Genomic DNA, 18,599 nt, shown 5'->3' on the forward strand with positions numbered 1-18,599 from the left:
CAAGAGCTCCATCTGTGCAAATGAAAGAGCAGAGTAGATGGCAACTTCATTCACTCAGGCACCCTGGCAGTTCCACAAGTTTAGTATTGTATCTAGCTCTGCCTCTTAAGGCTGCTTCATGCAGTTTGGGCACCAAAGCAAACATGCTTTTATTTTGGTACTGACAGCCCCAGTGAGAAAGTTTATAACTATACCTACACAAAATTACTAGGTTACCCCAAGTCACACCTGCCTCTACACTACAATAGCTATACTGAGATAAACAGCTCTCAGACAAGGCCCTGCAGAAGGAAGAAACAAACATTTAATTCTGTCTTGAATCAGTGCAAAGCCATGGACAAGAGCATGGAATGGAAACATCATACACTAAGAAATATTCAAAAACCTCATAGCAGCCTTCCAGTATCTGAAGGGGGCCTATAGGGATGCTGGAGAGGGACTCTTCATTAGAGACTGTAGTGACAGGACAAGGGGTAACGGGTTAAAACTTAAACAGGGGAAGTTTAGGTTGGATATAAGAAGGAAATTCTTTCCTGTTAGGGTGGTGAGGCACTGGAATAGGTTGCCCAGGAAGGTTGTGAATGCTCCATCCCTGGCAGTGTTCAAGGCCAGGTTAGACGAGGCCTTGGGTGATATGATTTAGCCTAAGGTGTCCCTGCCCACAGCACGGGGGTTGGAACTAGATGATCTTAAGGTCCTTTCCAACCCTAACGATTCTATGATTCTATATCTGGAGAGTGAGAAAACCTGTTTTATTGTTACTCATTTAGGCTCTAGCAATGAGGTAATTATTCCTTTATCAAGACATGTATGTATAGGAAACCTAAGTTACAAGGATCAGATTAGCTGAAATGGGAGGAACTTGCACTAGGTTAACAGTACATAATTTATTTGCACACTCTCATATTAATTCTCATTTGTTCAGTCTGAAGATGTAATTCCCCTGCTGCATTCATCACTATGCCTTGAAAAGGCAATGCTTGCAGTGCAAACCTCCATTCTTCCCTCAGTGCTGTGGTAATGTTGTGGGCCACCTGATTCCACTTTTATCTGCTTTTCCCATTTTAAATGTCATTACCCCATACTAGTGGGAGCATTCCGAACTCTTGAATACCCAGCATGCCTAAAGCCCCAATTCAGTCATCAAGAAAAATCAAAACAGCATCTCCCAAAGCAAACAAAATGAAGCAGCCAAACTCCCAAATTCAGAGGTCTGCTTTCATAACTAGATCAGTAAGAGACTTCAAGCCATAGTTGTTCTCCCTATCCTTACTAGATCACAACTAAATCCTCTGCTCCATATTCACATTAAACCACCATTTACCATCAGTGGCCACCTTCCATTCTATCCGAAGCACAGGCAGCAGTTTTCCATCCATCTGACGGAAAATGTCAGAAGAGACATGAAGACTGCTTGGAGCAGAAGGAGTCCATGTGCGAACCTGCAGCCAGCTCACCTCCATGCAGGTACCTGTCCAGAAATAAAAAACACCTTTTAGAATGGGGCTGAGGAAGCTCTGCTTAGTTGCAATTATGGTCTGCCCTTTGGGTCAGGGTTACTCAGAGAGCAAAACTGAGTGACAGACTGCTTCACAGTTAAGGCAGTTTTCAGCACATAAGTAGTTTCTAAATTGCCTGTAATATTCTAAACTCATTCCAGTTAGTTACACTTCCTCTTTTCCTTAAAATCTATTAGCAATTATCACAGTCAATATAGTCAGGCTAAACAGGTCAAGTAAGTTTACTCAGTATCTCTTGCAGCAAGCCATACCTTGCTGTTGAAACAGACCTATGTTAGAGGACTAGTACTAATTTTCAGCCTTCCAATGGTAAGAAGTCTGTCAGATACCCAGGGAAATTGTTCCAATAGTTACTTTGTTTTAAAAAAAAATAAAAAAAAATCACTTCTAATTTGAATATACATCTGAGTTCAGGTTCCCACAACTGCTTGTTATGCCTCTTCTAAATGATTTACTTAGACCTTTGTAAGACATTTGACTTATCAGAGCATACTAAAACCAGAATGGTCAGTCCGCTCTGTCCAAATACACTTTTAGTCTTTTTTTTGCTGGGTCAGTGATGGGAACAGTGGAAAATGGGCACTATTCCTTCTTGTAACAGCATGGTTTTAGGTTTAAAAAGTAAACAGACAATCCTCAAATGCTCATTTACCAGAAAACAGCTATAGAAAATCTGGCAAGATTAAAGTACTCTTCAGAAAAGAGTGTACTATGCACTAAAAAAAAAAAACACCTTTCCCCTACAGCAGAAAAATAATAATTAGGCAGAATTTAAATCAAATATTCAAATAAGGTGGCATTTTAATGATGGAGCTGTAGTTTGGCTTAGCTGTGTTTTCACAGCAATGGCAACCTTCCAGTTTGAAATATGATCCAATCTAATCCTACCCAATCACTCTCCTGCCAAAAAAGTTTAAAATCTGGTTATTTTCAGCATAGTCATCTCCCTGATCTGGCAAGCATGACTACAAAAACACTTGTACCAGTACAATACAGGGCTGGGCATTGAGGCAGACATGAGCCTGCTTATAACAACGACTGCAAAGGAAGACCAAGATGTTCTGCAGCAAGATCCAGACACCTATATGTACCAAATGGACATATGGAGAACATTACCCATAATTATACTAAAGTGTTTCCTGTGCATGTAATTGCTAAGACTTGACCCCGTACACCTGATGCATCCAATATATTTCCTCAGAGGGACGTAAAGTAACTCTAGAGTCCTTTTCCAATTCATAGGATCATTTAGGTTAGAAAAGTCCTTAAAGATTAAGTTAATTCAATAGACTATATGCCCAGTACTTTATATTAATTGCTTTCAGCTTCATATCTCTCTTTTACTTCTAGTTCATATGTTAATTTTTCAACAAGTCCTATCATAGATACAATAGCCTGTAATGAACGTTACTGACAAACTTGTCCTAAAATTCACATTTCTTTAAAAATTTACCAGCTTTAAATAGAAACTTAACCAGTTGGGTTGTGCTCCACCCACCCCACAAGTCTATCTTAAGATAAGACTTAAATTCCCATTCCTCTTTTAGCTAGAGCTGACTGCAGATCAAACCGAAAACTTCCAAAGCAAAGCATGATAGCAGTGCTTCACTTCCTATCTCTCCAGTTCTAGATGGAAGAACTTGCTGTATGATTAACGAGAAAACCACAATGAAGGAAAATATTACTTACTGTTTCGTACAAGGCAGTTTAAATCCTGTGGGGGAAAGAAACAAGAATATTATTCTCAGAATAGAAACTGGATTGACAGCAATTTGCTTCTGCTTGGTAGCAGGAAGAAAACAATTCAGTGAACAACAACGCATACAAACTGGAAGAATCAACCACCAGCAAGCATTGCACAAAGTTGTTAATCAGAAAACCAAAGGACACGGGGTTATCAAGCCTGTGCACACCTGAACTGCATATGTGACAGTAATAATTGCAATAATGGAAAGACACTGAGGAGAAGCAAAAATGCAGGACTGTGAAAACACAAACCAGTGTGACATGAAAGATAGCCTGAAGTGTTTATACACCTTTGCTTTAAGTTACTGCTACCCAGCAGCGATCATGCTGGCAATGTCTGCAAGGTCTAAGCCCATCTGACCGGAAGCACAAGCTCTGTGCAGCTAGGTTTGACACTGAAGTACTGGGTTTCACACTGCCTGCTGCAGAGCATCCCTGAACAGAAAGGCTGCAACAGTTATGGCTAACGACTGGTCTTTTTCCTGATGCCACATAAGAAGCAGAGAAAAGACAACACTAGGTAAAAGCCAGGCTTGAAGGTAGGATATGGTGATTTCATTTTCTAGCAAATAAACTGTTCCTCCCCCCCCAAGTCCTAATGAAGGAAAAACATCACATCAATTAATAACAAATTTGAGAAGCAATCCATGAGGGGAAAAATAATTAAATCAGTGTTAAACTTTCTCAGAACAAAGATGCCTTGAACATGAAGCAATAAGAAGTTACGTGGGCTCTGCCTGGTTTCCCCAGGTATATTTCATTTATAGAGGAAGACCCCACAGTCATCAGAAAAAAGCATGTAAGTTTGCTTGGTTAATATGATACAAAAGCACTGAAGTTTTCACTGACTTTGTAAATTAAGAGAACGGGCAGGTTTTCTCCCACTCATTTCCTATGCCTTGACATAGAAAGATGGATACTATCACACTGTTGCCACAAAAGAATTCATTCCAGTGGAGGAGGCAAGGCAGCAGGCCTTTTAAACTCTCTGCAACTTAAGGTCAACTCCAAGCATATCTGGGGCTTATTAATGGTGTAGCTGTGGCTATGCAAGTTTGTATTTACATTTTCAGGGATGGGTGCTAGAAAAAGCCAACTGTACCTTTCCGGTAGTGAACATGGCCTGCAGCGTGGCACAGAAAGCTGAGCATAGTATTAGACAGCATCACTGTTACAGGCACAGCGTAAACTTCCCTTCACTGACACCCCAGCACTGCAGCCTGCCCTGTGCTGGCACAAGCATGTCTGTGACCACACCAGGAACCTGGCTACAGCCTGAAATTGACTCAAGGAGGGGAAGGAGGGTCAGCTGTGAACCAGAGCTCCTCCCTTTCTGCACCTCTGCTCCTTTTTATATGGGAGAGGCTGGGATGTACCACCAGGCCTGAGGAGGAAAGTGGGCACTGCTCTTTCACAGCTGAGCAGCTGAGCTGGCTTTTGTCTGCTTGTAGCAGGGCAGAACTGCATCCTACCTTTAAAGAAGTCCTAGTGAAGGCAAAACACCTCATCAATCAATAAGCTTTCTATTATTTGAAAGAAATACAAAGTATAAGCAATCAGTGAAGTCTGGTATCATACAAGTTGTCCCAAGCAACTGATTTCACATGTGAGCAGAGTTCTATTGGCTATGAAAAAAATGCCTTGGACATTAATGCTCATATTTCAGCTAATGCACCCACGTTCCTATAAGCCTTGAGCAAAAGCAGGCAGATTTGGCATTAAGCTCTGTTGCCTTCGCAAGGTGTGGCAACCTGGTTCAGGAACGGCACGGCAACCAACCCCAGGCCGCTCGGGCCATCAGCTCACAGACACCAGTGTGGTGGATGGCAAATGGCGTTTATTAGTGCGCAACACAGCATTATATATTCTGGGTTTACAGCATCACTTCCGTCTGCTTACATCACAAGCTACATACTATTGGCTATCAAACAGGGGGCCCTATCTTTCCGTACAGCGCGATATCTTCCGGCCGCCAGGCCCTATCTACCCACATTTTCCCCCCTCCCTATGCTTAATAAAACTAAGTAGGTATAACAATGTTATATGCTTTATGTTTTCACACAACATTTAGAACAGTTTTTGCTAACACAATATATGCTTGAAATTGGAATGCAGAGCACATCAGACAAGGTGCGTTAAACAAGTGATAACTAGGGTATAACAGAGAATAACAGGGTACAACTGGGGATAAACAAGAATTCTGAACAAGAGCGCTCCTAAAGCAACTGCTGGCGTTCCATTAGCATGATGTTAACCTTTCCCAAACGGCTTTTGACAAATGACACCAGCTTATTCAGTATACAGGGTCCAAAAATTAATGCTATCACGATTGTTATAATTGGCCCTATCAGGGTAGATAGTAGAGTGGTAAGCCACGGTGAATGGGTGAACCAGGATGATAGCCAATTCTGTTGCGCCTCCTGTTCCCTTTTTCATTTTTCTAGTCCTTCCCGTAGTTTGGCCATGGTGTCTCTTACTATGCCAACGTGGTCGGCATACAGACAACATTCTTCCTTCAGAGCTCTGCATACCCCCCCTTGTTGTAAGAACATTAGGTCTAACCCTCTTCGATTCTGTAGCACGACCTCAGATAACGATCTAAGCGAACTTTCTAATGCACTGATGGATTGTTCTACTCTAGCTAGGTCTTCATCCACTGCCATTCTTAGGGCGCTAAATTCTTTGTTCTGGTGCACTAAGGATGCTACTCCTGTACCTACTCCTGCACCTCCCATGATCAGGAGAGCAGCTATTGTAAATGCTGTAAGGGGTTCTTGTTTCGACTGGTGGTGTTCCAGAGTGATTTGCGACTCATAGAAAAATTGTTCAGAATGGTAGAAGATTTTAGGAACTATAGTTACTTGGACACAATATTCTGAGGATTCATCAAAATTGTCTAACGACAGACAGGGTGTAACTCCCATAACAGAGCAAACCCATTTGGCATTACTGGCTGGTACTAGCCACTGTGCAGGGGTTTTTATCTGTAGCGCATTAGCACATAGTTGTCTGTTATGTTTAGGGACTTTACCTATACATATACCACTTCACGTCACGTGTGCTAATGTAATCCCTTGTTTTTCTGTGTCCCAAGTACACTGGGCAGGATTTGTACCGTTTACTCGTAAGGGTGTGTCGCTTATTCCAATAGCTTCATAATAGGGTGGTGTTATGCCGTAGCATAGCCAACAATGCTCCGTGAGCTCTGGGTTAGTCTTGTTCAGCAGTTGGTAAGTAGCTTGCATCATTTTCCAAAGAGGATTTCGGTCAAAAAGATTAAGTGTGCCTGCAGTGGCTGCGGTAAAGCTATATGGTGGGGGTGTTGTTAGACTAGGTTTCGACGGGACTGGGAGTTTTGGGCGAAGAATCGAATTAGGTCCTACGGGCTTGGGATTTTGCGGGATTGGCTCCTTTCTTATTAAAATGTGGCCCCCTCTATCTTTACCTGGTAAGTGGTATCGTACTCCCCAAGATTTTCCTGATATCCACCCACGGTCAAAAGGGTCCGTTACATTAATTATAAGATACAAACAGGCTCCTTTAAGGAAGGAACATCCAAGGGGTCCCTGCTGTACTGTCAAAAACCCTGTCTGGAGTTGGAGGGTCCCAAGCTGAAGCTATTGTTTCGCATCCCCAGTAGGCGCAAAAGTATTCCCCGGGGTAATCACAATATCTTTTCCCTGGGTTCGAACTTGGGCAGAAATAGTAGTTATTAAGATTGGGACGATAGTAGTTATTATTAGGATTTCCGCACGAGCCAATAGGTACTAGCTGACAGAGGGTAACAGTGAATATGGGGCCTCCCACTGTAATTACACTTTGGACTATTTGCTGGTCTTCCCACCTAGACAGGGCCCACTTAAAAGGCTGATGGGGGTGGGGTTTTGATACTGCTTGTCCCATGGCGACGAGTTGTAAGATGAGGAGCACACAAAGATGTCGCCATCCCTGTTTGTGGGGGTTCTGTCGCCGATGCCCGGATTCCATCCGCGCAGGACTATCGGGTATGGGCAGGATGCCTGCGGATTTGTCATCTTCTCTCGGTATCAACGCGTATGAGTTGCGAGGACGTCCGATGATTCGATCCTGTGGAGAGAAACTCAAAGTTTTGTTAGTTTTGTTTCTGAAGGTCTGGTTTGATGTGGGCACCTTTCTGGAGGTCTGGTTTTAAGTGGGCACCACTTGACGATTCCATCTTTTTGACCGCGGCATACCCTCTCCCAGTAAGAACTAGTTTCCACCCTTGTTCCCACTCTCCTAGCTCATTTCTGACTATGATTAACGGGCCTTCATCCATCGCTCGAGTGGCCCAATGTTTTTGAGTGGGGCTATTTACCTCTTCCCCCCTGGGAAACTGATTTAGTGCTAACAGGGCAGTTGCTAGCAAGCGCGCTTGATCTCCTGGGGGAATGGCGCTGGAAAAGCCTTCTGTTTTTGCCAGCATCTCTATTTTAGATTTCAAAGTTTGATTCGCTCGTTTGACTATGGCTTGTCCTGTGCTATTATATGGAATACCGTGTATTAGGGTAATACCCCATTTTTGTGCGAATGCCCGGACTGTCGCAGAGACAAAGTTCGGACCGTTGTCCGTTTTGATTTGCTTGGGAATACCAAGCCATGCCATAACCGTTAACCAATGTTGCATTGTTGCTTTGGAGTTGGTTCTGAGATGTTGTGAGGCCACAATCACTCCGCTGTATGTGTCTACCGTTACCGCTAGCCATGCTCAGGGTTTTAATAATTGACAAAGGGTAAAATCTGTCTGCCACACTTCGGAGGCTTTAAGACCTCTGGGATTGATTCCGCTGGACCATAGCGGTAATTTCTGACAGTGGGGACATGTGGCTACTACGTGTTTTGCATCAGTGATCGAGATTTCACATTTCTTCGCCAGCGCTTTAGCTCTGATGTGGAGAGACTTGTGCAGCTGACGAGCATCTTTTAACGTCCACAATCCTTTCGCTGCAGCATCGGCTTTGTCATTGCCAGTTTGAAAAAACCCTTTAATCAGGTCGTGGCTGTTGACATGAATGACCGATATGGTACCTTTGCGAGAAAGGAGTGCTTCTTCCAGCGTTAAAGCTATTGTGGACGTTGATGCACCTGGGCCTGACATGGCCAAGCAAAGCTTGGCTACGAACATCAAGTCAGTCACTATGTTGAGATGCTCTTCTGGAAACAGTCCGCACGCCAGGACTATGGCTAGTGCTTCCAGCTGTTGTACCGAAAGCGTGAGGTCGGTCATTTTGACGCAATGCCACCTTTCTCCAGACTGCCATACCGCTGCTGCGGTTGAGGTTATGGAGGATGCGTCTGTAAATACTGTTGGTCCTTGTTGAGGGCGGTCTATGATTTTCTGAGGGAGGCCGATGTTGACAACGGCCAGCATTTGAGTCCAGGGGGGTTTTGCAGCATACCGGATTTCTCCGCCAAATCCAACGAGAGCTATGGCTAAATACTCTGAAGTCGCCACCGAGTGACTTGGGAGTTGCTTGCGGAAAGGCAGGTATATTCTGGCGGGCTCGATGCCTAGATGCCTTAGGGCGAGCTTTCTACCTCTTATGATGAGATCGCCAAGGCACTTGAGTCCTGGAGAGAATGCGCATGATGGTTTTCCTAGGACTATCCATTGTATTGGCTGGGCTTTTTCAGGGGTCCCCTGGGCAAGTGCCCCTACTCCCCCTCCTTCTGTAAAATGCACATATAGATCAAGCGGGACACCCGGGTTCCATCTGGCGAGCGTGCTCGATGGTGCTTGTTGTTCAATAAAATCAAGAGAGTTCATCGCTTCTGGCGTCGAAGTTTTTTGTTCCCAGGGTTTTTTTCCTTTGAGAAGATTGTAGAGGGGGGGTCATAATTTCAGGAGGGATCAGGACAACATTACGGAGCCATTGCAGGGATCCCACTAATTGCTGCATGTCATGGAGCGTTTCGATGTTCCGACGGATCTTTATTTTGGGGGGGGGGTACGTAAGAGCCTGTGATCCCCATCCCCAGAAAGGTCACACACGGTCCTCTTTTGACTTTTGCATCTGCAATTTCAAATCCATTCGTTTTTAAAGTTGTTGAGACTGCTGTCACTAGGTGGTCCACCTGGTTTTCTGACGGCACGGCAATTAAAATGTCATCCATGTACTGAATGATAGTTGCAGTCGAATTATCGCGCCGAACCGGTGCTAACGCCCGATCCACTACAATTTGGCAAATAGTAGGGGAATTAATCATTCCTTGAGACAGTACTTTCCACTGGAAGCGTAGGTTGGGATGTGAACTATTTGGAAAAACTACCGAAAAGGCAAATCGCTCTCTGTCTTCCTCATGTAATGGTATCGAAAAGAAACAGTCTTTAATGTCAAGGACAGCATACGGTTGACCCTCTGGTACCATAGGATTCATGGGCAGTAATGTTTGGACGGGGCCCATTGGTTGAATCTTCTTATTTACTTCACGCAGGTCATGGAGGAGGTGAAACCCTTCGCTAGCTTGTTTGGGTATTACAAATAGTGGACGGCTCTATATGACCTCTTTGTAATTCGCAGTCAACCAGTTCAAGTAGAGCGTTCATTCGAGGCTTCGACAGGGGCCACTGCTCGACCCACACCGGGTCGGACGATTTCAGCTGGTATCTGATCCAGTCGGAGCTTGACTGGGTAGTTACTTCCGGTTTTCGGTATCTTTTTGTCGGGCTTCGGCCCCGCCCGCTTCTCCTGTGGGCGGGTTTGTCCCGCCCTCTGCATTTGTCCCTCCTATCTTGCTCGCCCCGCCCACCCCGCCCACTACTCGGCGGGGTGTTTGCCCTACAAGGGCATTTTTTCAGATGGTGGAGGGCCTTCCACTCGCGTTTCCTTTCTCTTTTCGGCCGTCCCCTCCTTTTTCCTTCTTCTCGTTCTCCTCCCCCCTCCATTCGTGTGCACTTGTTATCGTTAACGTTTCTTCACTATTCCCGCCATAAACACCTTCGGCCCGCCCTTCCCTTTTTCCGCTCGGCGCCATCTTGGGCGCATAGGGTGGTGGTCTAACCCAAGGTTTTCCAGACTCCAGTTTTTCCTCGACGCCTCTGGCCTCCTCAACTAACCCACCCCAGAAAGATTTAGCTCGTTCTTGTGCCTCCACAAGCGAGTCGGGGTTCGGGGGCTGAGGAGGCATGCCACCCTCTTGCAGATCTTTAGGCTCAGCAGAATCATCGACGTCTGGGAAGTGCAAAGTCTGTGTGGCTGCCCCGACTCCCAATTTGGGGGTGGCCAATAAACAGTTCTTTGCCGCCTTCCAGGTCTCCTGCTCTTGTATTGCCTTCTGCAGGGCCCGTTCGACTTTTCCCCATGACTTAAGGTTTTTCCCACAACCCGAGGACTTCGTCTCCTCAGCTAGTGCTTTAGTACATTTGTCCCACACTTCAGGGTGGAGTATATCCACCGGCTGGTCAATGACCCCAATTTGCAAAAGTCTCGCAACAGCGAGAGAAAAATCTTTGGCCTTACAATCAATACCCCACTGTTTATGTAATTGTGATACGACCTTCACAAGGGCCTCCATCCTCCTTGTTGGTCCAGGAGCGTCCTCCCCGCCGGGCTGGTCCTGCCGCTCCGGCCGCCGTTCACCCGTCCAGGCGAGATTCCCAGGTTTTGGCACCACTTGTTGCCTTCGCAAGGCATGGCGACCTGGTTCAGGAACGGCACGGCGACCAGCCCCAGGCCGCTCAGGCCATTAGCTCACAGACACCAGTGTGGTGGACGGCAAATGGCGTTTATTAGTGCGCAACACAGCATTATATATTCTGGGTTTACAGCGTCACTTCCGTCTGCTTACATCACAAGCTACATACTACTGGCTATCAAACAGGGGGCCCTATCTTTCCGTACAGCGTGATATCTTCCGGCTGCCAGGCCCTATCTACCCACAAAGCTCCACATGCTCATACAAAATCATAAAACCTGAAAGTCTCTTGCAGGCTTTCGTTACACGAGTCAAAACAATACACAGGTATAACTCTGGTCTACAGGCACCCATACTCCAATAAGCAGTACTACAAATGTACTCAAGATATAGGTGTATTAAAAAGAAGATTCAGTGCGACACCCAATTCGTGTAATACTGACCAACTTCATTATCATTTAGGAAATATTTACATCAAAGGGAGGAATCTGCCTTATTGGCCACCCTTAACTTCTAAGTACACACAAATCTATATAATACTTTGCCTAAGAACTGAACTTTAGAGAAGAATTGTTTTCTGATTAGCCAGCTAGCAACGTTATGTTTTTCAAAATGAAACAATCTTTGGTGCACTAAGTTAGGACTAAGGCAATATCCCATAGTCAGAACAAATATTCTGATTACTCTTCACTGTTAAACAGGTTTTTTATATATAAGGAGGGAAGTGGGATGAACAGCATCACACTTAACCTTTCCTTGCCCTTCTCCCACTCTGTTCCTTTCTCCCCTGACTTCCAGGGATTAGGTCACCTGCAGGAATCATTTGTCTTCCTCCTTATTCTTGCAGTGGATCTCAAAGTTTTCAACTCACTGTTGGATCCCCAGCCTCACTGCTAGGCTGTGGCACTTACAACTTGTTGGTTGTTTGGGAAATACCCAAACAGGGTCTTGCTAGATGACGAGTTTTGGGAGAGGCAACCCCAAAAGCTGTGTAGCACTGCTCTGCCTGGGGCAGAGGAGCTCTAACATAACAAACAGCAAAATAAATCTACGAACTAATGTCAATATGTAAGGACATATAAGAAGTACTTTTCATGTTCATCTTTGTTATGCTCAAAAGCTCAAACCAGCCACAAATAGGCCAATCAACTGGATCAATTTGAATACAAAAACCAATTTAAACTGAACTGCAATTTCACAATACTGCACCTAATTATTGCAGTTAAATCTGCAGACAAATCTTCCATTGAGTATTTTAGACCCCATCAGACTTAAGAAGAATTGTCTACAAGTATAATTAATAGAAGTGTTATGAAACTTTCTACCTCCCAAATCAGGTCACGTCCCACTGTAACTAAAGTATGTAAAAGCAAATTAAGATCATAAAAAAAACAAACAACCCAAAACCTTACTCCTAATGTAACTTAAATGTTTAATCAGTCTTTCTTAGGTAAATTACTTAGCCTGACAATGCCCCTTGCACAAACAGGTGCAGTAGTTTTGTCTAGGAGGAAGTTAATTTTCTTTGCAGCAGCTGGCATGATGCTGTATTCTGGATCTGTGACCACAAGAGCATTGATAACACAGGGATGCTTTAGTTATTACTGAACAGTGCTCACACAGTATCAAGGCTTTTTACATTTCTTGTACTAGTCTCCTCAAGCAGATAGGTTGGGGGACACAAGAATCTGGGAGGGGGCACAGCAAGGACAGCTGACCCCACTGATCACAGGGATATCCCAGACCATACGATGCTGATCTCTCAGGGGAAAGGAGGAGGAAGGAGGTGACATTCAGTGTTATGGCATTTGTCTTCCCAAGTAAGTGATGCACATGAAGAATCCCTGCTCTCCTAGTGACAGCTCAACATCTGCCTGCTGATGGAAAGTAGTGAATGAATTACTTATTTTGCTTTGCTTGCATGCACAGCTTTTGTTTTACCTATTAAACTGTCCTTATCTCAATCCACAAATTCTCTTACTTTTTCCCTTCCAATTCTCACCCCATCCCTCTGAGGCAGTGAGTGACTATGCAGGGCTGAGCTGCTGGCTGGGTGAACCCACAACAGGCAACAAAAATAACTGACTACTAACCATGTTTTTTGTTTGCAATTTAATGATTTCTGTTAAAACCTATCACTTACTACTGAGTCTTTTTGTCCTTGTTCTGTTGCAGTTATCAGTTATTACTGTAAACTGCATAATGATAAACCCCTTATATAAATTATACAGCATTATTTGCCTGAAGAGCAGCAACAGATGCTTTCATTTGAGTGCTGGTGTTTCAATTTATTAGCAGATAAGACACAATTAAATGAGGAAGTGCTGCATTTCCCCCTCTTTTGTTTTATGATCAATATTAGTATTGAACCAACAAAGTGCATAAATGGATTCTCTCTTCCTCCAGATCTATTCCCTCAGGTAAAGTGTTCACAATGATGTTCCCAGCATCCATGAGACTGTGCCCTGACATTCGTTAAAAAGCCAAGAGCTTAATCAGGAGCTATCAGTTAGCTTAAGTAGGACTCAGAACTAAAACTTGACAATTAAGGTATCTTACCTTTCAACACGGGGTTTCTATGGGGACAAACAACAATAGTTTGTGTGTCACCGGTCCCCAACCTGACTCAGGATTTTCAAGGGGCTATCTACAAATGTAGATAGTAACTTTTTCTGTGTGTAGCAGACTGTGTTTGAGTGTTTTAAGCTGCCACCATTTAGTCAAGAATTTAGCAGGCTTACCACAGAAGGGAGGGAGGGAACCTCCCACCACAGAGGAGTCTGCAGCAACTCAATTGTTGGTCTATTCCCTTCTCAGTCCCCAAAGCACTACAGGGACAACCTAACAGCAAAAAATGCCCAGAAAAACGGTCACCCACCTGGGAAAGCATCGCTATTGGCATAAGGAAGCAAAGGTAACAGAAGGATAAGGTAAAGCAACAAGGCAGGCTTGAGATGTAACAACCTCAAAGGAAACCTAGAAAGCAGTCGCCATGAAAACCCTAATTTCCTTTTTGGATACTGCCCAGGTGAACTCACTGGGCTGCAGCTGAGGGCACGCTTAACTAAGACAGTATAACTCGCTTTACTAAGACAGTGTAACTCCAGAGAATGACACCCAAAAGCCAGGAAAAATATTCAAAAATCCCCAAAACCCAACCAACACAAAGAAGTTGGTTTTGCAGTACAATAAGGCAACTATTTCCAGATTTGCACTGGCTACTTCCTCAGCACCAGGGGTAATACTTGCAGGTTTTCCCTTCTAATGGTCTAACCAGCCCAAAGCCTTATCTGATGCATTGGCTCATTCGGAGTGCATTAACAAAGCTGTGGTCAGCAGCTACTTTCCCTACTTAAGCAAGCACAAATTTAGATGAGACAATTAGAGCAATGGTTGTTTCTGCTCACCCACACAGAGCTAGAAGCATGTAAGAAGCATTGACAGAATCAAGACATGTCAGTCTGCACACAATAGACAAGCAGGCAAATGGGACAAGAAAGAGAACTCTGCAGAAAGCAGAAGATGGAGCCCACAGCCAGGCAACTGCTCTGCACATTATTACAGAAGGAGCTTAAACTGAGATATTCTCCTCTCACCAGCTTCCTATTGCGTTTCAAGCCCAACAAGCAAAGGTACGGACATGGGAGGCACAAATGAGAACAAGATGATTGTGAGGTGATGCCCAAAACTAGTATTAGCAGGACAGGCACAGTCAACTCTTCATGTTTACTTGCCATATTTTCACAGAAAGCTAAGCAACTGTTTCCTTCACTCCTTTTCTTTTCTTCCTCAAGAGTTTTTTTTGCTTTTGACATGAAAGAACAGACCATATGCTGTGGAGAATCATATGAAGCTGAAATAAAATGGGAAACTGATTAGCAGCACCAGTCATAATAATTCAATTAAATTAACAGGAGGTCAAGATTCTTCAGTAGGATGCTGTGGTAACTTGCAAGAAATGGCTGTGAGCTGGGCAAGCATCCAGTTTTCCTCAGCACTCAAATGAAAGAGCAGCTGCTGAACAGAAAGGGCTCCAGCTTTCCAAAATCTACCTCTCACCTGTGAGCCATTCTATGTATCTTCTGAGGCTTGACCAATTTTAACTTTACTGCAGTTTCCCTTTCCTGATTCCTTAGTTAAAAGAAGCAGAGATCAACAGGACATGAACATGTTACAGGAATAATTGCTGAAAGATTATTTGTTTAAGGCTGATAGGAAACAGCTATTTTTTTACAATACTGTTTTGATTTAAGCTTTTTCTCTATAGTCGCTCTCTTTCTCTTGCTCTCACATACATTCTCAACAAAATCAAAGCCAAACTCAGAAGTTGAAGACTCATAACAAAAATTCATTTAAAAGGGTTTTTAAATCATATTTTCATAGCTTTGATTCCTAACCCTCTTTATGCTGAAGTTTGGTAGTTACAATCACTAACCCTTTTTGTGCCAAGAAGTCCAGAAACATTCTAGCAGCACTAAGTGTGACTCTGGTTTATGGCAACATCCTCCATGGCAAAAAGATGCCACAGAGAAGCATGAGAGAAATCAGTCAATAGCAAGGCAATACAAGCACATTAGTAAAGGTGGCCCAGGAAAAGTCCTCCTCATGTGCACCACCACTGCTCATCTTCATGGAAGTTGTTTTATCGATTCTTCACCAGAGACTTTTAGTGAATATCCATCAAGCTAGCAAGACAGATTTCAAAGCCAAACTATGTACACCTATCCAGCTCCTTAAAGACGGCAGGGTTATAAACAGTGCATTCCTCCAGGACACCGAAGCACGCCATGTAGTGAAACAGTTATGGCCCAGTGACTGCACACAGTGATTAAAGACTTAATGGTGAGCAACCAGATGGATATTTAAGCTGTGGGATTGTTCTACCCTGTATGCAGAAAAACAACCCCAAAACAACAAAACACAAAGCCTACCTCCCTGCAGATGACATATTCAAATAATAGTTACTAAAAGGAACCATATTTGTAGCTGTGCTACTGAGCCTTACAGCTGAGCAGACTGGATGGAGTGGTGGTGAATAAGGCCCACTAAGTGCATTTGTTGGTATTTTAACAGGATAAGCTATTAATGAGCCTTTAGTTTTACTTTCACAATTTACAGGTGTCTACCGATATCAGTATGACACTTTCCCTCCACCACTCCATCTTCAGAACAGCCTCCACCACATGAAAGGCTTGCTGAAAAAAAACCCACTGTTGCTTGCCCTGACCTACTCTGAAGCTCAGCAACAGCAGCATGAGTGTGGTGGGCTAAAAAAAGGAAGTGGGTCTCACCAACCGTGCTCAGCAACAGCTTCCTTTTTGAACCACGCTGCTGTCACTCACTGGAAGGGTTACTGAATCATCCTCCAAAAACAGTGCAACTGACAGAAAGGGAAGAGGATATTGTTTTCAACTGTCCTAACTTCAGTTGATAGTACTTTTTCCTGTTTGCGTCAGCATCTTCACAACTGCTGCTGAAGAGGCTGCTTGTGGGTTTAAGCCAGCTCATTTTTCATAATACTGTTTGCATTTGAGAAAATGGCTCATTGACAGAAAAAGCCAAAGTGCAGGCTTAAACATTCACTGATCTACAAACACACCCAGAGTGTGAGCAACACACTTCCTCGGTCAAAGTCAATTGTCTACTGGTGAACCCCTCACCATGTTATCATGGTTCAAGTTCCTTAAAAAGCCAGAGGTAGAGCCCAGAAGACAAAGTCAATCAAAGCCCAAGCATCCAAGGACTCAAACTCTACAATGTATTACTCTCAAGCTCTGTGTGACTAAATGTTTGGGCTACCCATGGTTTTGTTAAATGCCTAAGCAATATTGTAATGTTCTCTTTCCCCTTTGCTAAGATTCTGCATTTTGTAACTCCACAATGCCCAGCCTAAAGTAAAACAGCAGAAGTGGTCCTTTTTCTTGGGTCTTTTTAAATAGGAATGAAGGCAGCAGGGCAGAGGTCAGGTGAAACAGGGGTAAGCGTATGATCAAACATTAGGAAAGGAGGCAGCATAGACAAAGGCTAGGAAATGTGTTCAGGAAAAGATTATAGAAGTTTTCATCCCAAAGGACACATTTAGGCTAATGTATGTCTACAGCCCCATCTGACTGGCTGCTTTGCTAGACTGCTGAGAGTGCATTATGACATATAAAACCGCCTAGCTTAGAAGACAGCTGCCCACTATCTTGTTTATACATACACCACTGCTGCTAACAGAAACAAAAAGCAAAGCCAGATGTCTTCCCCCTTCTATATACTCTTTACCTGTGCCTTAGACAACAAAAGAGCCCCCACTAAACAAACAAAATACCCCAAACAAAACCAAAACAACCCCCTCAGAAGAAGAGAGACCAGCTAGTTGTTAATACTTTGGGGTGCCAAAGTTAGCTCAGGTTGCTTAGTTCAATTTTTACAGACACTACATCTGCACCTCTCAATCTATATCCTCTCTGGCTGGTTTTCCAGGAAGAAAAGACAACCAGCAACCTGTCTACAAGATTTCAAGTACATGTAATGTTTGTTTACCTGCTCCTTCAGCAGAGATTCCCTGCTTCCTCCTAAAAAACCTCAGCTGCAAGGAACAGGTTAAAACATTGAGGATATTAGGCAACCTCAGCTATTAGCAAAGACTCACATCCTGTGCAGTAACTTCAGGCAGTTTTAGCGAGCCCAGCTCCAGCCGCGGTCCCTCACAGATGTTAGTGACTGGCGCTTCCTGGCAGTCATCAACACGGCCAGGCTAATTCTGCAGTATTTAGAACTAGGGTTTAACATGAAGTTAACACAGCTGTGCGCTACATACAGTTGCTTTGATACATACAGCCCACATCAACCACAATCAACACCCCAAACCGTACAAAGCCAAGAACCCGGGGTTACCCGGGCAGCACAGTGTTCGGATGAGGTCAGCAGCAGGACCAAAGAGTCACCGACCTCGGGCCGAGAGCTCAGAGGAGTCCCGTCCGCGGGCACCTCCTTCCCAGGCAGCTCCCCCCCCCCGCCTCCAGGCACCGCTTCGGACCGGCGCTCACCGCCAGCTCCGCGATGGACGGACGGAGGAGGGAGGGAAGGAGTCAGAGCTCACCCGCCCAAGGCTCTGCCTGCGAACGCAGGGCCAAGGCCGGGAGTGAGGCGGCTCCGGGTCGCCTGCCCCACAGCCCTTGCTGCTACCCGCCCGGGAGGGAACCGAACGGGCCCGGGCTCCCCGCCCTACAATCCATGTCCCGGGAGAAGGAGACCCCGCTGTGTCCCGCACCCCTACAGCGGGACAGCCGCTCCCTCATCCCGACTTCCCAGCCGGCTCTTCTTCCCCGTCCGGGCCGCGCGGTGCCCGCCCCCCGGCACACCGGCGGGTAGCGACCGCTGGCGGCGCGGGACACGGCGGCGCGGGGAAATCCGCCGCCTCGCCAGCCTTGCGGCCGAGTCCCGCCCTCTGCGAGCACCACGGGGAAGCCGCCAGCGCCGTGCCCGGACCCGCCACTTGCCGGCCAGCCTGCACCCCCGAGCTCCCGGCGCTCCCGACTCCGCCACGCTTACCGGCTGGGAGCAGGTGAAAGGCGGCGCGGCACTCAGCAGCAGCCGCAGGGCCACGGCGTTGGGCGGGATGCTGAAGACGAAGAGGAGCAGCAGGGGCAGCCACCACCGCAGCTCCGAGCCTTCCATCGCCCGTCCGCTGCC

The 18,599-nt window shown here is 45.2% G+C and overlaps 1 protein-coding gene across 3 annotated transcripts in view; it reads right to left on the reverse strand.

The window, feature by feature from the left end:
- IL17RA (interleukin 17 receptor A) overlaps positions 1 to 18,599 on the reverse strand; it is a 29,496-nt gene extending 10,897 nt beyond the window's left edge. For all 3 annotated transcript variants that reach the window (XM_057428123.1, XM_057428122.1, XM_057428121.1), the window contains exons 1-3: positions 18,459 to 18,599; positions 3,210 to 3,234; positions 1,325 to 1,471 (exon numbers count right to left, since the gene is read on the reverse strand). In XM_057428123.1, the coding sequence (XP_057284106.1) occupies positions 1,325 to 1,471; positions 3,210 to 3,234; positions 18,459 to 18,584 (298 nt within the window). In that variant the 5' untranslated portion in view covers positions 18,585 to 18,599. The remainder of the gene's footprint in view (positions 1 to 1,324; positions 1,472 to 3,209; positions 3,235 to 18,458) is intronic.

This window comes from Pezoporus wallicus, unplaced genomic scaffold (genome assembly GCF_028554395.1).
Source record: "Pezoporus wallicus isolate ANWC-B61680 ecotype Strahan unplaced genomic scaffold, APGP_CSIRO_Pwel_v1 contig_2908, whole genome shotgun sequence".
NCBI lineage: Eukaryota > Metazoa > Chordata > Aves > Psittaciformes > Psittacidae > Pezoporus > Pezoporus wallicus.